Source organism: Sporobolomyces koalae (genome assembly GCF_050403365.1).
Source record: "Sporobolomyces koalae JCM15063 DNA, S_koalae_JCM15063T_v1_ctg2, whole genome shotgun sequence".
In the NCBI taxonomy this organism is placed as follows: domain Eukaryota; kingdom Fungi; phylum Basidiomycota; class Microbotryomycetes; order Sporidiobolales; family Sporidiobolaceae; genus Sporobolomyces; species Sporobolomyces koalae.
In genome coordinates, this window is record NW_027481769.1 from 300,589 (window position 1) to 322,506 (window position 21,918).

Sequence of the window (21,918 nt, forward strand, 5' to 3'; positions counted from 1 at the left end):
AACCGCGACTTATTGACCTTGCGCCAGGGATGGACGACAGTACGACGATCAAATGGCTCATCTTCTGGTGTGTGCTGCTCTTTGGCAGCTGGATCTTCTTCCTCAGTACGGTCACGCGCTCGCACTCGAGATGATTACGTTTGTCATCGCTAACCCCTGATCATGACACGCTTCCCAGTTCTCTCAACCTGCATGGGCCCGCAGATCGTCAGTGCGCTGCGAGGCATGATTAACGGTCACTGGAGACGGAGTCAGGGCAGCACTTGGGACGCGGGAGGTATCAGATCATCGACCTACGCGCGACGGACATTCCTTGACGGCAGAGGCGGCAACGAAGGATACGAGATGGCCATGCTGTCCGAAGATTGAGCCGGTCCTGCATCATGTGAGTGCTTCAAGACTAACTCGAGTTCCCGGGTTCATCACGTGATATGACCTGGACTAGGGTTTCCGATAACTTCGCAACCTGCTGATATATCGTTGCACAATAGACCACGTTGTCACGAAGCGGACCAAGTCGAACAAGGTGGCAGCGCTACAGACTTCACCCTGTCAAATATCGGACTCACGAGCCACGATTGCTCTCGCCTTGGTCGTATGCCCCAAGACGGACGACGCGTTCGCAACGAGCAGTCCGTGTAAGGCCATGGCCGAAGCTCAGCTTGGCAGTTGAGCTCGAGTGGGTACTTCTGATCGCAACGGTTCGCTCGGACCTACCGGCGCTTTCATCTGCAATGCGCTTTTCCCACACGAGTCGCCTAGAGGTCGAGTGGGTGCCTGCTGCGTTTGTCACTAGACACGCGCCCCACCGCTTGAACCTCTTCTCCTCCCGCGAGGTCTCCTGCGCTGCACGGGGCCTTATTCACCTCTCTTGACCGCAACCACGCGGTGCCCTTTCCTACTCAGTTCGCCCACGGCCCTCACAGCAGGAGCTGCCCTTCCTCCCTCGCGCGAGTGGCCCAGCTGCTCAGAATTCGCTTGAGTCACCCTGAAAGACCGAACCCGACTGCAACCGCAGGCTCCTTCCTCTCCCGCTTTGACCCGCGGTAGTTTCCGGACGTTGCACCACGCGCGCTACACCGGCTTTCACCCCTCGCTTCTCCTTCCATCTGTCTCGCATAGCTCTGACCATCATGCTGGTGCAACAAGACACGGACGATGCGGCGGTCGAACCCGTTTCCCCTGCCGCGAGTGCGACCTCGTTCGAATCTTGCTCGACAATGAACGCCATAGCCACGCTCGATGACGAGCCTGGAACTTCTCTAGAAGGGGACGACAACAAGGAAGACAATCATTCCGGCAATTCTTCTCCACGGCCTCTCGGATCGCACGAATCGAATCTTGATGAATGTAACCACTCGGCGACGACTGCTCGGGATGATCAGTCTGCCGTCTCGTCCTCGCGTCGATCCGCAAGTCGGAATTCGACTGAATCGAACCCTTTCGAAGTGAACGAGCCCAATTCTCCGTCTCACTCTCAGGAGCCTGTCCTGGACAGAGCTGCTTCTGTCGCCGGTCACGCTACGGAGGAGAACGAGAAGGCTCTGACAAGTCGCACAAGCACGTCAAGCGACATTCACAGCGAGCACAAAGAGTCGTGTAAGTGTCCTGAACGTCGGCTTCTCCAAAGAGTCCGTCTCACTTCTTGCACGATCTACAGATCACCCGATGGAGTGGACTGGAGAAACTTATCGAGACGATCCTGGCGACGACGAGGACAAGCGCTCGCTCTCGAGTGATCGGAAAGGCTCGACGCAAGATATTGAACTCGCAACCCTCTCGACCGGCGCACGAAACGCGCTTGACACTCGACGTGGGCACGACGACGAAGCCGCTCTGGCACCTCCGGATGGCGGCGTTCGAGCGTACCTGAACGTCGTAGGCGGATTCTTGGTCCTGTTCGCTTCGTTTGGGTACACGAATGCGTTTGGAGTGTACCAAGCTTACTACTCTCAGACTATCTACCGGACGTACTCGGATTCCGCCATCTCGTGGATTGGGAGTGTACAACTGTGTCTGTTCTTCTTGCTCGCTCTCGTTGCGGGTCCTCTATTCGACAGTACGCCCTTCTGCTGCCTCTCCCTTGGAACAAGCCGGCTAATCTCTCGCTTACAGAGGGCAAATTCAGATACTTGATCGCTATTGGCTCAATCGTACAGATCGCTTCAATTTTTCTCATTCCGGAGTGCCACAAGTTCTGGCAGACCATGTTGGTGCAAGGAGTCATGAGCGGAGTCGGGATCGGACTCTGCTTCCTCCCTGCTGTGAGTCGTCAGTCATACCTTCCGACTGAAGAGTACGATGGCTCATCATCAGTCGCCTCGCTGTCAGCTTTCCGTTCAATCTCACTGGTTCCTCAAAAGACGGGCTTTCGCCATAGGAATCGTTACGTGCGGTTCTTCCTTCGGCGGTATCGCTTTCCCAAGTGAGTTCGAGTCCTGCATAATAGACTATCGTCCGGCGACGTCAATTTGATGGCTTGTGTCAAACAGTCATGCTCAACAAACTATTTGCGAACCGCGATGTCGGCTTTACCGATGGAGTCCGAGCTTGTCAGTATCTTCATGACGTGAGCTAGGAACACAGTGTCTGACCCATCTCGAGTGAGAGGAGCACAGCTGGATACGTCGTTGCAGCATGTCTCGTCACGGCGAACCTCATCATGTCTCCCCACCCTGCGCGCCTTATCGCCAACAAACCCCCGTTGCCCCCTCTTCGCAAGATCATGACCCCGACTTTCGCTTGTATGACGGGAGGAGCATTCCTACTGAATTGGGGATTGTGGATGCCACTGTTTTACCTTCAGAGTAAGTTCTGTTCTGTTTCATTTTTGATTCCATTTTCATCACGGGCTCTGACCTGATGTCCTGATTGTGTACCCAGTTTACGCTCAGAGTAAAGGAGTTCCATCAGATTTGTCGTTCTACACTCTGGCGATCTACAACGCTGGGAGCATCTTTGGTCGGAGTGCGCTGCTTTTTCATCTCGCATCATAGACAAGCTCAGTGACGGAGCTGATAATACCGACATTTTCTACAGCTATTCCGAATCTCGCAGCAGATCACCTGTAAGTCTCTCTGCGCCAGTCGTGCTGTATGCAAACCCAAGTTGACGCGACTCTGAATGTCAACAATACAGAGGTCCACAAAATATTCAGTCCTTCTGCTGCGTCTCGGCAGGTATTGCCCTTTACTGCATGGTCAGCTCTGACATCGACTCGAAATATTGCTCTGTGAAGCTGACGGGAGGTTGCACGAGACAGTATGCCTGCGAAACTGCCGCTGGAATTGTCACGGCAAGTCGCTCCCTTCCGATTCATGCACCTCTGGTCTCTTCCCTGAGATCGAGCCCCTGACTTCAATGAGCGATACGATTTAGTTTGCGGCAGTATACGGATTCCTTTCGGGCGGGTTCATCAGTCTCGTCTCTCCCGCCATCATTTCGATTTCGGACGATATTAGCGAGATTGGGTCAAGCATCTTCACAAAATCACTTTGCTCGACTGGACATTCACTGACGCTTGCTCAAGCTTATGAACAGGTTGAGGCAAGGGGTAGCATTCCTCATTGTTGCAGGAGGTGCGGTCGGTGGCAACCCCGTGTGCGGAAAACTATTGGGTCATGGGAACCGACAAGACCCGTTCCTCGCCCCAATCATGTTTGCAGGTACGATGGCGTTGTTGGGGGGAATCGTCACGACGTGGGGAAGGTTCTTGCGTGCGAAACAATGCGCAACCTGGAAAGTTTAGTTATGCCACGATCGGTCGACAGGAGATCACTTTGCTTCAGTTACTATTCGTTGCCAATCGTCGTTTTGAGTCTTGCTGACAAGTGACGAGTCGCGGGCTGCTAGAAGCTAGAACTCTGCTGCGAGTATAGAATGCGAGCTTGCAACCTCGCCCGCGTTGACCTGCTCTTCCATGACCTGGCAGTATAGGAAACGGTCATCGAACAAAGTTTCTCTCTGCCTCGCTGAAGAAGAAGAACAAGATAGAATCACAAATTGACGCGTTGCGATTACAAGTGCCTAAACAACATGGAGAATGTACATCCTGGCCAAGCGAGCCCCAGCTCGACCGCTTCTTCCCGAGCAATCGTCACCACGCCCTAGTACCCTTTCAGCAAAAGGGACTAGTTGACACAGGACAATCAACTCGAGAAGAGGTGAAACAGAACTTTCGTACGATCGATTTCGAGCAAGGGGAACCCCTCGTGAGAGGGATTCGGGGTAGCTAGGGATGAAGGAATCCTTGATGAAAAGGTTTCGGGTTGATATAGGCCCGTTATGACTCAATCCTCAGCAATAACTTCTGAAAAGAGAAGCGAGATCATGGACACTGTCCCTTCCTTCCCCAAAGAAGAAGGAAAGAGACAGGCAGAGGACCTCTGCATGAGAGCCTTAAGACAAGCCGACTGCAAGTGTTGGTGAGGAATAATGGGAAGTTTGCGAGCGCGAAGCAGAACTAGAATCTGTAGAGGAAGTCAGCCGGTGATTGTTTCGGATCTGAAAGCAGGCGGAGACTTACCCGAAGCTGAGCAGGCTGACGTGTGACCTAGAGCAAGCGAGCTAGACGTAGTCATAGAATAGTGACAGCCTTCAGAGGCCGGGACCGCCTGAAACGGCAGAGTCGTGAAAAACTCGGGTCGAGGAAACAGGCTCAGTTGTGAGAGATCGAACCGGAGCAGGGCCGGCTAAGCATGCGTTGAAACGTGTTGACAAGCTGTGCTGACGCGCGTCGGACTTGATATAGCGTTGGTGTGACTAGTTGCGGAGAGAGGTTGGTTGTGAATGTGCGAGCCAACCGTCGCGAAACACGACTTTTGAAAAATGCCGCGACCGCACCCAATTTTTTGAGGTTCCTCTCCCTAAAGTATACAGCTCCGCTAGTTCTACCAGAATACGGATTCTGGGGTGACAAAATTTCGAGAGCGGACAAGAGACGGCACGAACCTCTCGCGGATTGATGCAGGCGCGCGCGTCGATCGCGGAGGGGCCTTCTGCTGTCTGTCGATTCACGACCAGTCCCGGAACACAATCAGATACTGGGTAGAGCGTCTGCAGTAAGTCACATCGCTACAATCTCACCGCTGGCGCTCTAGCCCAGACGGACCCATCACACACTCCCTCGAGGGGTTCTTGTCAAAACGTCTTCAAACCTTTTCAAACCTCTTCAAAACTGCTTGAGGGCAACGTTGAATGTTGAACCCAGCCTGAGTCATCATTACGCTTTGAGGCTCACACGAGTGGCGCTGATCTTGATGCCCATCGGCAGTGGGACACGACTCGGACTTGTTTTTCAACGTGGAGTACTGGGCCATCTGTGGCATTTGTAACGATGTGCTGGAGGACCCAATCTCAAGTGGATGTGCTGGCGAACATCTATTCTGCAAAGGCTGTCTCGCAAAAATGTCTCTCGCGTACGGATGTCCCACCTGCCGTAGCCCAACAGAGAAGCAAGACCGCAAGGAATCGGTCTTTGCAAGAAGGCTCATTGGCAACTTGAAGTGAGCATCAACCTTGCTCCTCGGTCCAGCCATGCGGTCGTGCATACTGATCGATCGCCTTGAGAAATTCGCTTCCCTCGAAATTTTCCGCCGCGCTATCAGAGTCAAGTGTACCTACCATCAAGGCGGATGTGACTGGGCCGGACCTTTCTCAAATCTCGGCGACCACTCGTCTTCGGCGCGCTTTGTGGTCTTCTTCTTCAGGCAGCGCTTCTGCAGGCGCTAATGAGAATATGTCGCTGCACAGTGTCCGTATATCCCGAAGATGTGTCCCAACAACAAATCCGGGTGCGCTTATATGGGAAATTTGGGTCAGCTCACCGAGCACATAGCGAGCGATTGTCTATTCGCCAGCGTTCATTGTACGCGTGGCTGTGGGCACACTCTCAAGCGAGGTGACATGAAGGCCCACGAGAACACTTGTATCGCTTGGCCGTAGGGCTCGTTCCCACCTCGACTTCAGAAGCGGCTTTGATGAGCACTGAATTGGTCGTCGCTCATTACAGTTGCAGTGTGACCCCAAAATGCCAAACGAAAACTGCCAGGCAGTTTCTTCCGCAACACGAGGCTTCATGTAGGCGTCAGGCTGCCCCCCTCGAACGAACGAAGCAAAAGTTGAAGAACGTCAAGGCCGAACTGAGGAGGCATCGCAAAGTCAGTTGATTTGCACGGACTGTTCTCGCGTATGTCGGATCTAATCTTTCGTGACGCGATACTGTTTCAAAGAATCAGGCGAAGGAAGTGCCCAAAGGCACACCTGAGGCAGTGGAAGCGGAATCGAGTGATACCGATGCAGACTCAAACGATCTTGACGACGCGGTGCTTGTTCCCACCGCCAACAAGGACGCCGAAGCAAGCTCGACGACTTCGGCGTAGTAAATACCCGCGCTGTGAGGTTGACGAGGAAAGTTGTCCGGGAAACTTGCGCAGGGACCGTATTGTAGTACTGCTGAAGGAGTGGTTAAGCTGCGTTTGTAATTTCCAAACTGTCCTCCGATACCAAACTGGATACTTGTCGGGCAAGGAGTCAGTAGTAGCCCTATTGGTTTTGGGATTTCGAGCTTTGCGGGAAGCCTTGAAATCCGTCTTTCTCCGTACGAGCGGTCGGGCGTCGAGCGCAGACCCTTGATCGTGGTCGATCGTGGTCGGTCTGCCGCTGGAAGTAAAGTCATTTGCCCTTAAGAGCGAAAGGCGAGTGAAGTCTTTGATGGCAGGCGCTTGCAAAAATGCGACGCGCTCTCCCAAAGGGTTCGGCGGAAATTTTCTTCGTTCATCGTTGCAGTCAGGATTGACAGAGATAGAAGAGATGGCTAGGTACTGGCTCACCGAGAAGGAATCGAACGAATGTCTCAGTACCACATCATCCTTGAAGCGCTTCCTGCTCAAGTCGCTCGTCGCATCCAATCTCGTTTCACGCTCATCCGATCGCGTGCGAAGCCTCTCTGGAAGAACACAAGGATGTCCGCCACAAACGGGGACACGGGCGCGGCGATCCAACAAGTCGTGCAAGCGCTCAACGTCCTGTATCAGAACCCGGATCCGATCGCCAAGGAGAAAGCCAATACATGGCTCGGCGAATTCCAGAAGAGTGTGAGTACTCACAGCAATCTCGACGTCGTGCTTGGGAGCGGAAGATCTGCGGAACGCGAGTAGCGAAGAGGAGGCTTCGATCAACATTCGGACTATCCGCCTCTCTTGGCTTTGGGAATATCCGCGTCGAATGTGGGCACATGTCCGAACCTACCCCAGACGAACAGAACGGGGACAGGATTCGAGATGGAATCGCCATGACCAATCGAGTTCATCTGTCGAAGGGATCTGCTCATTGACAGTTTGGCTCTCCTTGCGTTACACAGAACGAGGCTTGGGCGACTTCTCAGCTCATCCTATTTGCCGAAGATGCTCCCGTGGAACCGAAACTGTTCGCCGCCCAAACCTTTCGCATGAAGGTCAGTCCTCTCACGTACGATTCATTGATGGAGGTCTATTTACTGATCTGCTATCGTCGATCGTAGATCACGTACGATCTCGAGCAACTGCCTGAAGCCCAATTGCTGCCCCTGCGCGACTCGCTCTTGACCGCCCTGCGCAACTTCGCCTCGGGACCTCGTGTGATTCTAACCCAACTCTGCATTGCTCTCGCGGACCTCGCCCTGCAGCTCTCCGCTGAACAATGGGACGACCCGACGGCAGCCATGATCGACATGTTTGGAAAGGAACCCAACATGGCGGCTGCACTGCTCGAGTTCCTCCAAGTCGAGGCCGAGGAGTTTTCGAGCAACTTTAAGATCCAGGTCAAGAACGACTTTGGCCGCGAAGGGGACAAGACGACCAAGCGAGGAGAGCAGGTGATCGCACTCCTGTCGATGTACGTGCAGGCACCCGGTAAGCCTCGCAAGTGTCTTTGACCACACCATCCACAGCGATACTCACCCTTCTTTGTCTTGCCACTCTAGGTATCACCGCACAATTGCAGAATCAGTGCTTTGCAACGCTCGGCGCTTGGCTGCGGACAGGGCAGCTGAGGTCGAGCTGGCTTGCCGGTACTCCGATCCTGGCGGCCGCATTCGCAGCCTTGTCGAACGATGAGCTGTTTGACAACGCAGTCGATGTGCTCGTAGACGTCATCCACGAGACTCAAGAGCTTCAGGAGAACGTCGCCGTGATCCAAGAGATCGTGCCTCGACTCAACGCACTCCAGCCCAATCTGGCCGACCCAGACGTGCGACAAGATGAGGACAAGATGCGAGGGTACTGTCGGGTATTGGTCGAGGCGGGAGAGTGGTACGAACCGTTGATGCCGCAGCATCCCGAGACTTTCCTGCCCCTCGTCCAGCTCATCAGCAGCTGTGCCGCCTACGAAGAACTCGAAGTTGTCGGTATCACGCTCAACTTCTGGTACCGCCTTTCGAAGGGACTGAGCAAGATGCAGGGCAACCCGGCCATCGCGCCGTTGCTCCAGGTCTTTGTCGACCTCGTCGGTATCGTCATCCGCCACTTGCACTACCCCGACGACTCGAGTCCGCTCAGTGGCGAGGAGCGAGATACGTTCCGCGACTTCCGACACAAGATCGGCGACACTTTGAAAGACTGCTGCGCGGTGCTCGGTGCCGGACCTTGCTTGCAGCAAGCTTTCGACGCCATCGCGCGCGCCGTCGCGGCAGGAGGCGCGGTACGATGGCAAGATGTCGAAGCGCCCCTTTTCTCGATGCGCTCGATGGGTGCCGCGATCGACGTCAATGACAACGAAATCGTACCCAAGATCATGGAAATTCTGCCGAACCTGCCGCAGCACCCTCGCATCCGCTACGCTGCCATCCTCGTTATTGGTCGCTACACACATTGGACTGAACAACACCCTGAACACATCCAATTCCAGCTTCCCTACATTTCGTCCGGTTTCGACGACTCGGACCCCGAAGTCCTTGCCGCCGCTTCTCAGACGATGAAGTACCTGTGCAAAGACTGCTCGTGGCACCTTATCCCATTCCTCCCTCAACTCCACACTTTCATCCAGACCGTCTCGACAAAACTTGCCGCCGAAGACTTGCTCGACCTGACTGCCGCGATCGCACATATCATCGTTGCTATGCCTCCCGCCGAGATTCCTCAAACTCTCTCGACCTTTGCCATGCCGAATCTCGAAATCGTGCATGCAGTCGTACAGCAACCGAATCCAGCCTCCCAGGACGACCTGCGCAAGGCTTGCGACGCGCTCGAGCGAATCGACCTGTACCTGAGCATCGTCGAGCGACTCTCGAATGGAATCCCGCCCGAGTGCGCGTCGACGTGCTCGCAAGCGTGGTCAATCATTGATGCTTTCCTCGCCAAGTACGGATCGAACGCGATGGTTGCCGAGAAGACTTGCGTCGCGATCCGAAGAGGCCTTACGTTCTTTGAAGCGGCTGCATTCGAAGTTGCGCCAGCAGTGCTCGAGCGCATGGCGACCTCGTTCGAACAGGCAGCAGCTTCGAGCTACCTGTGGATCACGGGCAAGGTCATTGGCAACTTTGCGTACGAGCAAGATCCGGCTTTCAAGCAGCTCGTGCAGCGAACGTTCGAGCGCGAGAGCAACAAGCTCTTCGAGATGTTGCAGACTACTCAACCCGTACAGATCTCGGATGGTGAGCCGATTTCGCTTGCTGTTTCCGACGCTCGGTTCAGAGTACTGAAGTGTTCTCCGCGTCGGAAACCTAGTTATCGACGACTATACACATCTCGTGCGAGCGATGCTTTACGATTCGCCCGACGAAATTCTGCTGTCATCGGCCTTCCCAGCCGCCTTCCAATCTGTCCTCACTGCCCTCACACTCCTGACGCCGCAAATCGTTCTCACTGCGCTCGACGCTCTCCGGGACGTGATAGGCCACGAAGCCCTCGGATGGAACCCGGCGAATGCCTCGCAACTCGCCCCTTACGAACAGGCCAAGTACCGGAATTATGTCCAGTTCCAAACCGCGATTCGAGCTGTAGTCGAAGCATCTGCCATACAACTCGTCCAGCTCTTACTCGATGTGCTCGTGGCAGGAGGCGAAGACGAGCCTCACTCGGCCATCACGATCTTGCGCATGCTCTCGATCCACTTCCCGACTGTCCTCGCTGCAAACGTACCTGTGTCGGTGGAGCAACTTGTAAGCAAGGCTGCAGCTCCCGCTGAAAAAGCAGAGTTCCTCGTCAAGTTCAATGCGTTGAGTCTTTTCTATCCTGCGTCCTCTGCCCCTCACAAATTGTGACTAACCGCAACTGACTCGTGTTCCAGCGCCATCACGGCTCAAGATCCTGCGAAATGCAAGGACGCATTCACGTGGTTGTTCCGCACTTCTCGCAAGAGCCGCGAACGAGCTCGGGATCTCGAAGACCGACGATGAGCGAGATGCCTTTTCTGCATCCTTGCGTGGCAGGCTCCCTGTCAGGACCATTGTTCGTCATGTTGGTCTCGGTTATCGAGCAGCTGTACCCGTAGAACAAAACAGTCAAGCGCTGGCTGAATTGAGACTTAGTAATGCATACGTCGCAGAGTCTGCGCAGACTGCTCTTACGGTTTGGCACAGTATGAGAGTACGAGACTTTCGCCCACAGTAGCAGAGGGGCAAGTATCCGACCTGTTGTCCCGACTTTGAAGCCTCAGCCCCTGTCGCTTCTAGCGCTTGATCTCTCTCGCTCCTAATGCGCTCAACATCGCCGAGTCGATGTTCACGAGACTCTCAAGGCGCCATGTGAAGTCTCTCAAGCGGTGCTCGGCGGCATCAGTCATGCGCAGAAGCTTCTGCGCCACGCGACCCTCTCAACTCTTCGGCCTGTCGTTCCCGACTCCATCGAACGATCCGCTAGCCGGTACGGTCGATGGCAGCGTTCCAATCCTGTTTATCCTGCAAGTCGTTGTCGGTCTACCAGCTGCGCTATGGTTCTACAAGGTCGACCTGCTTTCCGATTGCCTGTCCCTCGAGCGGCTTGCATTGTCCTGATCAGCGCTTGTCGGAATTAGCAGTGTCTAATGCTCGTGGCATTCCAGCGCAAAATCATCTATCTTCCCTCGGTACCGCCTGGGACCCGAAACGAATCGCTCGAAGACGGCGAGAGGACAACGGCGAGAGACTCTTCGCTCGTGGGCATGGACTGGACAGAGATCGAACTCGTGTCTTCGACACCTACAAGAGTTCTGAGGTTACCGACTTCGCTGAGAGGGATCGAGCTGTCGTGGAGTAAGCCGGAGACAGTTTCGAAACCCAAGATCGTCGTGATCTACTTGCAGGGTACGACTTTATCTTGATGTTCATGATAGGTTCTTTCCCTTATACACCTTCTCGTCTTCCTCAGGCAATGCTGGCACCCCACTCCTCCGAATACCCCTCTTCCGTCAACTCCTAAGACCCGACTTGCATCGCTCGACTTCTGCTCGATCAGCGCCCGGTTCGCTATCGCTCGAGAATCTCACGATCCTCGCAATGGCTCCCCGATCTTTCTGGCTCTCGACTCGCTCGACTCCGACAGAAGCGAGTGTTTTGGCTGATTACGCATCCGTCTGGCGACACGCCTACAAGCGTCATGGTGCTTCTGCAAAGTACGTCCTGTACGGTCACTCGCTCGGAGGTGCCGCCGCGAGCATCTTGGCTCTCGACGAGCAGCAACGAGCTCCCTCGAACCCTCGAATCTCGGGTCTGATCCTCGAGAATCCTCTACCTTCAATCCCATATATGGTCAAAGCCTTGTACCCTCAGAAATGGTTACCCTACCATTACCTCGGCTTTGCGGCGTTCGATCGGTGGGATGCCATTGGACGGTTGGCACAACTTGCGCGGGACCCTCAGCTCAAGCCTAAGTGCGAGATCGTTCCCACTTTATGGATACGGTCGGGTCGAGACGAGATCATTCCGACGGGTCCGGATGATGGGGTCAAGACCATGTTTGGATACCGAAGGACCGCGATCGAGCGGAACGGGGTGTCAGGGAACGAAAAGGCGAAATGGGTGGACATTCCGAGCTCATTGCACGATACGGCGTTCATGGAGCGGAAATGGCGAGACGAGATCCGCAGCTTCCTGAGCGAGCTCGAGGCGAAGGGAACGTGCGATTAGGCAGGGTCCGCACTATTAAGCAGTGACTTGAGCTTTCTTCGTAGTGCTGAATTGTTCCAATTGGCCAATTCGAAAGCGTCGTACTCTAATTGTGGGTGACCGTGACAGGCGGAAAAGTGAAGCTGCTGCGCTGCGACCGCGCTTTGTCTGCCAAGAGCGACATGCGGGTTCTCAGGCCGAAAACGAAAAAACGTCTGTATCACCGATCGAGATGCTTTTTGGTGACGAACGTTGCTTTTCGCGAAATCCGATTTCGGCGCTCTCTCTCTCTCTTTCATCTCCACTTTTAGCATCGCCTCGAAGCTTACAGTGAGTTGACTGTGCTACTCCCAGCTCCGCATCGGTATCACTGAGATGCGGTGCTCCTCCGCTCGACGCTGATCGTTCTCGTCCCGCTTTTTCCCCACCTCTGCGCACTCGCTGCTCCCACCCGCTTCGTTCAGTCTCTCGACGCCATGCTCGACTCTGTCACTACTCCGATCACCGGCGGCGGTTACTACGGCGTGAGTGGACCTTTTCAGGAGGCACCGACGCCATGTGGAAGCTAACGATGACGTTAATCGGCGATGCGCGCAGCCCGTTGCCAACATTGATATCACCTCGCACAAATTCCTGTGGGTCGTCATGGTGATCATGGGAGTGTCGTCCGTCGGCCTGTACCTGCTCGGACTCCGTCGCCCTGTCGGTCAACGCGCGTTCCACGAACTCGCCGCGGCGATCACCTTCACCGCGTGCATGTCCTACTTTGCCATGGCGTCCGACTACGGATCGTACCCGGTCCCGGTCGAGTACATCAGGGGTGGATCTCTCGGCAAGAAGTGGGTCAAGGCCGGCGTCCTCCACCCGACCCGCTCTGTCTGGTATGCCCGGTAAGCTTGGCAGCTCGACTTTCGCATCTCGGAAGAGTCGGAATTGACCTTCTACCACGCCGACAGATACATCGACTGGACCTTCACCACTCCCCTCCTCCTTCTCGAGCTCGCGCTTGCTACCGGTCTCCCCCTCCCCAAGATTTTCAACCTCATCTTCCTCGACATTGCCATGGCAAGTCTTATAATATATCTGCCTTCAGCTTGCTCAGCATTGACATTCTCCTTGCACAGATTGTCACTGGTCTGATTGGTGCCTTGGTCCCCACCGGTTACAAGGTGAGAGAAGAGCCCGTGCGCAAAAACCGTCCGATCGAGACTGACGCGCTTCTTTGCTGGCACAATAGTGGGTCTGGTTCGGCTTTGGCTGCTTCGCCCTCGTCGGTATCTGGTGGATCCTCCTCGTGCACGCACGTGCTTCCGTCTCGAGCCTCGGTTCCGAATATTCGAAGGCCTTCACCACCTCGGCCGTCATTCTTTCGGGTCTCTGGCTCCTTTACCCGATTGCTTGGGGTCTTGCCGATGGCGCAAACGCTATCACCCCTAACGTGAGCTGTTCACTGCCCTTACCTGAGGTTGGCGGATTGACTGACCGGGTCGTCTATAGTCCGAGATGTACTTCTACGGTGTTCTTGATGTCCTCGCCAAGCCTGTCTACTGCTTCGTACACGTTCTTGCCATCGAGAAGCTCGATTGGTCCCGTCTCGGCTGGGTGAGTCAGAGTACAGGTTCCATCTCTGTACGAGCTCAATGAAGCTAACACAGAGGTTGCTTGTGCTTGCAGACTTCGGGCAAGCGATCGGACGGAGCTAGCCTCCTCGGTGGCAACCGTGACGCCAACTACGGCTCGACCGACAATGCCGGCCGATCGTAAACGATGCAGCACTGAATCCCGCCCCTCCTCCTCCTTCAATCACCTGTAGCTACTCAGCTTTTCCCCTTTCGTCTCTGCGTTGGCAGTTTGGAAGCGGTACTTTGACGACCTGCGATCGCCCTTCTCTGACTTCTGTTCATACTGTTCCCATTTTTTCTCTGTTCCTTCTGTTTTCACTCTTGCCCTTGTTGCAACTTACGTTCTTCGATCTCCCCATCGGAAGCAAACTAGCTCATAACCCCCTTTCAGGCCTGCTCTTTCTTTCTGTCGACAGCTCAAACAGCAATGAAATACAAATAGTCTCAGTGCCTGTGCTCAACTTGAATAGTGAGAGATACGACAAGCCACTCTTTGAGGGGCTGCGAGAGAAGGAGACACAACTGATCATGACATTGCTCGTTTGCACTCCTTTTTCAGACGAAAGAAGAACAACGGGACCCTCGTACACCGGGGTTTTTAATTTCAAGTAAGCGGAAAGACTAGATGGAACCGCCTTCACAGAGAGAAACGTGACTTGGTATGACCTTGAGAGAGAGAAGAAAAAGAAGGGGTAACGAGAGATGGCCGAGAAGGAAAGAGGGAGGTGGGGATCGAAAGTAAGTACGTAGAGAGGGTGTGCACTTCAGACGCCTGTTTCTCCGCATCCCCATCCTGTCCCGCCTGTTTGTGTTCTTGGGGTTTGAAGGATGCGGGTAATCCGTTTGGCGACGATTTTATTCTTTTTCGTCTCTTCAAGCTTGCCTCTTTTTGCCCGCAAACTTGAACAGTTCTCCTCCATCGACACTACTGCCGTCCGAACCCGATCCGAGCGCCGAAGTCAACGAGAGGTCACCCCAATCGCGCGAACGGAACGCGTTCTGTAACGAATCGGCAGAGGCGTCAAGTCGAGTCACGTCGTCTCGAACGGCGGCGATCGTTCCTCCTCCACCTGCTACAAACTCGCCAGAGGGAGGCTCTTGGGAACTGATTTGGCTTGCATCGTCGTTCATGGCGAAATCGACACCAACGACCATCTGGTTCGACGAGGCAGAAGAAGCTTGAGGTATGCGGTTATCAAAAATCGTCATGGGCGAAGGGGCAGGACCACGAGCCGCAGGAGGCGAGGTGGGCTGAATCGAGGGGAGTCCCGAAGCGAACGAAGTGGAAGAGGTATAAAGTGGCGAGGCAGTCGACGCGGGGGTATCGAAAGCAACTGTTGCGGGTAGTGCTGTCGTCTGGAGATGAAGTTGCGGTTGCTGCTGTTGCGCATGCGGCTGAGACTGTTGCTGTTGCGTGGAATTACGACCGGAAGGGAGGGCGGACAAGCTCTGGCGATGCTCGGCAGAAAGCGATTGAGGTAGAGAGACTGAGGCTATCATGCCGAGCCACAGGGGAATTGCCAAACGGACAGGTAGTGCGCGAGGCAAGGAGATATGCAGGAGAGAAAAGGTGCGTCGATTTAGGGCGATATTCGAACTCAAACGGGGGGAAAGAGAATCAAAATCCGGGAGACGAACGCGAAGCAGCAGGGTAGGACGATAGAAGTGACGCCTGGAGCGCTTCCAGCCGAGCACTTGCTCGCGTACTGTAGTAGCAGGCAAGCTCGAGAGCGGAGCGGAACCTGGATGCGTGCCACAGATCAGTGGGCCTGACGACAGCAGAGGCTTGAGTAGACCAAGGCAACTCAGACTGACCATTCGAGCTCCTCGGACGTGGTTTCAAACTCTTCCGAGATCGGTCCGCCTGGGGAACCGATCCGAGCCGCGACGAGATCGGTCCAGTTCGGAAGGACCTCAAGGCGCAGGATGAGATGGAAAACGTTGTGCTTGTCTTGCGAGGCGAGGTAGAGCTGCGTATGGGGATATGAGGGGTTGATCAGCATTGATCGGTATGGCTAGACGAATGTGAAGAATAGAAGGCGGACTTGACAATAAAACCTAGAAAGACGGTCGCAAGAACAAGTTCAGCTACAGCTCGTAGGCACAAGACCGAAGCGGAAGCTTACGCGAGGAGCTTCAAGCATTTGTACACCCGCATGCTCGACTCGGTTCGCATTTGCTCGAGCTCCTCGTCGCCGTCCTTTTCAGGCCAAAACACGCTCGCGCTGTACTTCTCCGTCAAGTGCACGTGGATGAGCATGATGAGGTCCACGAGGCTGTTGTCAGCTCGCACGGCGAGCAGGATGGCATGATCAACGGCTTGAGGATCGTCGCCGTCGACATCGCTGTTCGAGGGGTTCGAGGAGAGGTGCACGAGGTACTGCTGGAGACGCTGGACAGCGTTGTGAATCTGGTCGAGTACGGTCCAAAGATTGCGAAGGAACGGCAGAATTGAACTGCCGCTCGGGCGGCGCGCTAGAGCAAAGACAGCAGAAAGGATCAGGATCGGTAGCGACTGAGCAGGATTGAGGAGCATAACGCAGCTTACGGTTCGAGACCTGCGCAAAGACGCGGTGACAGGAGAAGACGTAGAGACAGAGCGAAGTGAGCATGCCCAGGATAGCGGGCCTGTTGAGAGGCGCGCCGAGCTGCTCCTCGATCAATTCGCCGAGCTGCATGTTGACCAGGTCTGGCACCCTCAATCCGCCAGAGGCAAAGTAGTCCTGCAAATCTACCGGGCTAATGAAGCTAGGCTTCTGACATGCCGACGAGACGGCGCCGTCGGCGAGCTGTAACAGCACAGAGTCAGAAATCGCTGGCTTGCCGTCGGTCGTTTGAGAAGGTCGATGCTAAAAGACTCACAAAGACGGCAGTTGTATTGGCTTCGTTCAGCTTTGTCGGCGTTCCGGCAGACAACTCCTCGTGCCGAAGGTCGAGATACATTCCGACAAGCTCGCGCACAAAGAACCGAGCGTCTTCTGGTCGCCCCTCCTCGTCTATGCAGCGCAAGTCAGTCAGCGAGCGAGTACGCAGAGAAGAGCAAGAGATTGCTAGCATGACTTACGAACTAGGTACTGTACAAGTCCAACTAGCGCATCGAGATTGTCGTAACTCTTTTCCCGCACGATCCCCAAGTCCCAACTGGTTTCCATCGCGAGCAATGCCAACGAATGACAGATGCGTTCTCGCCGGGCACCAACAGATCTGAAGAGTCGATGAATGGGTGTGCCATCAGCTTGCGTTACTGTCGGTATGCCGAAGAGGTTCTGTCGCGTTCCTGAACGTCAGCTCGCGTGTCCTTAGCGCTGAGCCAGGAGTGGGATGAGCGTACCGGTGTCGCATGGACTCGAACGCCGATTGCGCAGAGACAGATGACCGCGAGCTGGTGCGGCGGCTCGAGCGACTGCAGGTTCGCCTTGAAATACGGTAACCGATCTCGAAGGAGGTGCAGTCCGGGCAGCTTGGAGCAACAGGCGCTTGTCGACGCGTCGAGCAGGAAGCAAGTGATCGTGGTATCCCTCGTCGAGCCTCGCTGCGGTACTTGCTGATTCGCGTACGCGGCGAGCGCCTCTTGCTCGTTCAAAAGGTCGTCGAGGACATTGCTCTCTTCGTTCGTGAGTCCGGCAGTGACAGCGTGTGCAACGACGGCCGCGAGCCCTTCACGAGTAAGGGAAGGTAGGGCGGCAGGGGGCGATGCGCTTGGCCGAGAAGGCAAAGCTTGCGCTGGCAACGGTTTCGAGTATGGAATAGACGCGTTCTTGAGCTGCGTCTCGAGGTGCGCTACAGCACGAGTGAGAACATGCGGAAGCGAGGGTCAGCGAGGGTCCGAACTCGGTGCGCGAGGGTGCACGAGCGGAAGCGAGGTTTAGGACGTGTTTTTTTCTCTTTTTCTCCTTCATTTCCGGTTTCGAGTTTTCTCGATTTTCCCCCTGTTCCCGCTCGTATCTCTTGGCAATCTTGCCTTCGCCTCGCTGTACCAGTCATTGCGTGCGCATCAACTCACCAACTTTTGATTCGAGCTCGGCAATCTTGGCCGTGTCGGAACCTTCCTCGACCGTTTCACTGAAAGCGTACAAAATATCGGTCAGAACTGTCTGCTGGAGAGGGAGAGGGAGAGAGACGAAAAGCGAAATGAGAAACGCACACAAACACGCCTGTCCCGTAACTGCAATCTTCTCTGCGCTTCTTGCACCGTGCGCATGCAGGATATTGCCTATCACATCTCACTCTACGCTCGCGACATCTGTCAAGAAGAAAAGAGGCAGAGGAGCGGGCGGGCAATCAGCTTTTCGTGACGATCCCGGAGTTCTCAATCTGCGAGAGAACACGCACTTTTTGCAGCTGCGATCAGCTTTCTGGATGACCTTGGACCCATTGAGGTTGCCTGCGTTCGAGTCGAGTGCGGATTGAGCGTGTTGCGCATCGTGCCCAAACGTAGTCGACGAGGGCAATCCGGGCGAGGTCAAAGCAGCGCCAAACATATTGGTCATGAGCTGCTCGTGGGCTGGTGTCGATGGGGGGATTGGGTAGCCCGACGAGGACGAGCCTGTGCCAAATCCAAACGATCCGTTATGCGACGATGGGAGCGGAGGGGTCGGAAGGTTCGAAGCCGAACCGTCGGGGCCCAAGGGCGAGTATGGAACGAAAGCTGGCGTCGCACGAGATGTGTGATGGTTTGGATGTGTGTGAGCGAGGTGCGGCGAAAATGGACCGGAAGGTGCTGAACCTGCGGGAGTTGGGTGATGATGGAATGAGATCACTGGCGAGAGACCTGGAGGAGCGAACGACTCCCGTCGAGCGGTGTGCGGCTGCTGGCGAGGGTCGCCAGGGTCGTGCTCGTGGTTCATCGGCGTGAGGCAAGGAACATATCTCTGCCAATTTCGAGCTGTTTAGAATAGCGAGCTGGCGCGAGCGCCTTCTGCTGGCGGGGCACAAAATCCGACAGGGGTTACCGAATCAATTTACCTTCTAAAACATTTCGCTTCCCCTCTCGCTTCCTCCACCACAGGCTGGAATGCATCTCTCGCGCATCAGCTCGAGCCGAGCAGCTTCAACTGTCGTGCTACTCTGAAATAGTTGTTGCCCGCCGCTGCCGCTGCCAGCGAGGCTACCACAAGAGATCGCAGGAAGGGATAACCGCTGTACACGCGTCCGTGTATGAGACCACTACAGCTACAAGACTACGCTGGACAGTGACAGGCTACCGTACAATACGTACGGGAGGAACATCGGAACTCGCTCATGAGGCAATTGCTTTTCCCGCAATTCGACTCAGGCACGGAGCTTTTACATCTCTCCGACGAGCACTGAAACCGTCGGCCCGGAAGAGTCGCGCACTGTATGCTTAGAAATACAGTCTACGCCGAGGGCCTGCAAGTCAGAAGCTGAAGGGATATTCGAAGCCAGGCTCGTGTACATACTGTACTTTACAACGCAAAACTCTATTCTCGCGCGCACGTATGCTTGAACGTGCAGATCTTTTCTTACCTCAATTCGTGAATGCAGCTTTCTCTCCTCGTTTGTGAATGGCTTCTCGTGAATGGCTTGATAGGTACAATCTTATTGATTGTAGATCTTGTGTGCTCTCGTGTGTACACGATACCCTCACTACAGTAGAAGCATGTTTCCTCCTTCCATTTGGACCTGATGAAACACGAGGGTCTCTGGCATATTGAGACTAGCCCTTGACTGAACGAAGAGCGAGCCAGCGCTTCTTCTCTTTCCCCTCCTTTTTTTATTTTCTTCATTCGAGCCTGGACCTCGGGTTATAGAGCGAGATTTCAGATTTCGGACTAGGCAATTCAGCCTACTTTCGATCCTCGACCATGACGATACTGCAGACGACCATAACCCGCGGGGGTCAATCAACTATCGCTTCGGAATCCATGACAATGCATGAAAAGACGAGTCGAGAGAGGGTTCGTTACGTACTGATATCCGAATTTGGTCTTGATCTGTCGATAGATAGGGGCCTGACAGGTCGATACTGGAATGTCGAAACACACTTCTTGGAACGCTCCAACCATTGCGGTCCGGATCAACCACCTGGAAAATGAAAATGCGAGATTTCGCACCAAATCATCCATCAGAACGAGATCCTTTCAACTCGATAGAGAGAGGATAGAAGTAATACCCTAGCGAACCACCTTGTCGTGCTTTGTCTTCAGAATATTCGGTCGCGACCTTGTCGAAACTGACTCCCGATTGCAACTTTTCCAACGCCTCGAGCGATTTCGATTGCTTCTCGCACAGGATGTGTCGCAGCTGAATATACATTGGCGAGGAAGTACATGAGTATACAATGCACAGGTGTAATGCAGGAGAGGGTTAGGAATCCGCAACGATGAGACGAGTCGTCTTCGCTCGCAAGTAGTCACACTACTGCGTACCTTGAGAGAGTTGGCAACTTTGAGTTGTCCGCTGTCACCCTTCTTGTCCGCTGCCGAATCTATTCGCGTTCAGAAGACGCGCCGTTCCTTGAGTATGATGAGATCTTTCAGGGCGTCGCCGTTAATCAGCCAAGCAGGGTGGAAACTTACCTTTGCCTTTGCCCTTTCCACCTTTTGCTGCTGGCATGATGTCGTTGAAAGTTGGCCGAGAGGGGAGAGGAACCGAGTACGCGGGCGCGATGGGGAAGAAGACGGGTCGCTTGCAGACAGGGGGTTATCACCAGCTCGAACTCCTCTGAGCAGCGATGACTACTACTTCTTGCCGCCTTTACAAAAGCATCAACCAAGCGAATCTACATGGCGCAATTGGCAACTTGTTGGCAGGGCAAGACGTGGAAACGTGGGAAGAAGGTAGAGCAGAGTCGAGGGGTCGGGATCGGGACCCGTTTTTGAAGGGGCGCTGAGAGGGGGGGTATACTACAAGGAGGAACAAATACATGGCTTGACCCCGCTCCACCCTAAACCGTTTCCGAGCGTTTAGCACAGTTCCCCAAGTCGTGCGCGTGAGTGACACGAGAGCGAAAAAGGAGGGCGACGGTTCATGCTTCGCCATTTGGTCGACCCGATTTCGACTTTTCGAGGTCCTTGAGATCCTTCTCTGTCGGACTGTACGAGCGAGTGGAAACGGGTCAGAAAAAGGGAACGCGTGGAACTGAGACTCGGGATGCGAGAGAGACTTGCATGAACCCTTGCGCCAGCATCCTCTGTAATCGTCGGATCTGTGAAGTTTCCACAAGTAAACAGATTAGGTGAACGATCTGGACACGAGGATAGGAGCGAGGGCGACTCGCCTCTTCGACACTCTCGGCCTTCTCGATCGCAGTCCGAACTCGCTCCTTCTCCTCCTTGCTCAACAGCCTGCCCGCGTTGCCGTTCGACTCGGCTTGTTCGACTCCCGGTTCGAACGTCTTGGACGCGAGGGCGGGTGCGGTCGAACCCTTTGACACGGCGGCGCGGAACTGCTCATGCAGCGGTGTCGGTTCAGCTTGGGCGGTGAGGAACAGCGCGTTTGCGTGTTCTCGATCCTTTTGCTTGATGCGGTCAAAGTCGAGACTCGTGAGGGCCTTGCAGCTGAACACGATCCACTCTTTGTAGTGCTCGGCCTGGGCGACGGGGCTGCCCTTGAGACTCAGGTGTTGGAGCTTGCGGCATTTGGAGAGGGTGTCGCCCACGAGGGCGAGCGACTCTTTCGGGACGGCCGAGTTGGTCAGGATGAGGGAGGTGAGGTTTGGGAGCGAAGTTGCGATCGAGGGCGAGATGGTTCGGACTGGGTTGTTCGCGAGCAGGAGTTGATGGAGGCGCCGCAGGAGCGGGAAGTTGGACACGGACGTGATGGCGTTGTCAGTCAGGTCGAGCGACTCGAGCTGGTCCTTGGTCACTCCGAGGTTCTCGATGGCCGGGATCTTGTGGCCTTTACGGGACGAGGCGCTCGAGTGTCAGTCTCGGCGTCGTGCGTGCGCCATGACCAGATCTGCTCACCTCGCAGGTCCAGTTCACGGTCATTCAGCGGGTTCAGGTAGGAAGGAGTGCGGGCGAGTAGATCCGCGTCGAGCCTGAGACACGCGAGCAAACGGTCAGTTCACAAGCGGAGCGAGAGACGCGGAGCACGAGCTGTGGGCTTACCTGACCATCTTGACGCGCGAGAGACAGCTGAAGCGCGGGGTGAATGCGACTGAACCGGTGCGCGCAATTCGCTCGAGAGTCGAGTCTCAGCGAGTGAGTCGCCCCTCCACATCATCCACGAGCCGCATCGCCTGCTGCTCTCATCGCGTCACTCGCCCTCTGCGCA

At 55.0% G+C, this 21,918-nt stretch overlaps 8 protein-coding genes across 8 annotated transcripts; 5 read left to right on the forward strand and 3 right to left on the reverse strand.

Annotated features, from left to right (window-relative positions):
• Window positions 1-29: 29 nt before the first annotated feature.
• On the forward strand, window positions 30-369 carry JCM15063_005592 (uncharacterized protein; the record flags this gene model as incomplete). Its single annotated transcript, XM_076675813.1, has 2 exons — window positions 30-105; window positions 179-369. 2 exons carry the CDS (start codon window positions 30-32, stop codon window positions 367-369), a joined length of 267 nt encoding a protein of 88 aa, XP_076536952.1.
• A 764-nt stretch (window positions 370-1,133) lies between these two features.
• Window positions 1,134-3,748, forward strand: JCM15063_005593 (MCT family MFS transporter; the record flags this gene model as incomplete). The annotated part of the gene is made up of 11 exons (XM_076675814.1): window positions 1,134-1,599; window positions 1,661-2,059; window positions 2,116-2,264; window positions 2,332-2,425; window positions 2,493-2,552; window positions 2,619-2,807; window positions 2,884-2,967; window positions 3,040-3,067; window positions 3,139-3,199; window positions 3,379-3,470; window positions 3,541-3,748. The coding sequence occupies 11 exons, from the start codon at window positions 1,134-1,136 to the stop codon at window positions 3,746-3,748; spliced, it is 1,830 nt and encodes a 609-aa protein (XP_076536953.1).
• A 3,214-nt stretch (window positions 3,749-6,962) lies between these two features.
• On the forward strand, window positions 6,963-10,372 carry MTR10 (mRNA transport regulator MTR10; the record flags this gene model as incomplete). Its single annotated transcript, XM_076675815.1, has 6 exons — window positions 6,963-7,094; window positions 7,361-7,453; window positions 7,520-7,889; window positions 7,961-9,628; window positions 9,702-10,191; window positions 10,264-10,372. 6 exons carry the CDS (start codon window positions 6,963-6,965, stop codon window positions 10,370-10,372), a joined length of 2,862 nt encoding a protein of 953 aa, XP_076536954.1.
• Window positions 10,373-10,756: 384 nt separating this feature from the next.
• JCM15063_005595 (alpha/beta hydrolase) lies at window positions 10,757-12,079 on the forward strand (the record flags this gene model as incomplete). Its single annotated transcript, XM_076675816.1, has 3 exons — window positions 10,757-10,918; window positions 10,993-11,257; window positions 11,322-12,079. 3 exons carry the CDS (start codon window positions 10,757-10,759, stop codon window positions 12,077-12,079), a joined length of 1,185 nt encoding a protein of 394 aa, XP_076536955.1.
• A 455-nt stretch (window positions 12,080-12,534) lies between these two features.
• Window positions 12,535-13,822, forward strand: JCM15063_005596 (opsin family protein; the record flags this gene model as incomplete). The annotated part of the gene is made up of 7 exons (XM_076675817.1): window positions 12,535-12,582; window positions 12,656-12,948; window positions 13,015-13,123; window positions 13,183-13,227; window positions 13,296-13,496; window positions 13,556-13,660; window positions 13,733-13,822. The coding sequence occupies 7 exons, from the start codon at window positions 12,535-12,537 to the stop codon at window positions 13,820-13,822; spliced, it is 891 nt and encodes a 296-aa protein (XP_076536956.1).
• Window positions 13,823-14,553: 731 nt separating this feature from the next.
• JCM15063_005597 (Zn(II)2Cys6 transcription factor domain-containing protein) lies at window positions 14,554-18,527 on the reverse strand (the record flags this gene model as incomplete). Its single annotated transcript, XM_076675818.1, has 12 exons — window positions 14,554-15,173; window positions 15,319-15,422; window positions 15,496-15,650; window positions 15,726-15,738; window positions 15,807-16,155; window positions 16,229-16,469; window positions 16,543-16,676; window positions 16,745-16,946; window positions 17,012-17,460; window positions 17,684-17,742; window positions 17,825-17,923; window positions 18,013-18,527. 12 exons carry the CDS (start codon window positions 18,525-18,527, stop codon window positions 14,554-14,556), a joined length of 2,940 nt encoding a protein of 979 aa, XP_076536957.1.
• A 959-nt stretch (window positions 18,528-19,486) lies between these two features.
• JCM15063_005598 (peptidylprolyl isomerase) lies at window positions 19,487-20,256 on the reverse strand (the record flags this gene model as incomplete). The annotated part of the gene is made up of 5 exons (XM_076675819.1): window positions 19,487-19,514; window positions 19,612-19,725; window positions 19,814-19,944; window positions 20,070-20,128; window positions 20,220-20,256. 5 exons carry the CDS (start codon window positions 20,254-20,256, stop codon window positions 19,487-19,489), a joined length of 369 nt encoding a protein of 122 aa, XP_076536958.1.
• Window positions 20,257-20,668: 412 nt separating this feature from the next.
• On the reverse strand, window positions 20,669-21,760 carry LEA1 (U2 snRNP complex subunit LEA1; the record flags this gene model as incomplete). The annotated part of the gene is made up of 5 exons (XM_076675820.1): window positions 20,669-20,735; window positions 20,811-20,848; window positions 20,921-21,540; window positions 21,609-21,682; window positions 21,753-21,760. The coding sequence occupies 5 exons, from the start codon at window positions 21,758-21,760 to the stop codon at window positions 20,669-20,671; spliced, it is 807 nt and encodes a 268-aa protein (XP_076536959.1).
• Window positions 21,761-21,918: the final 158 nt, after the last annotated feature.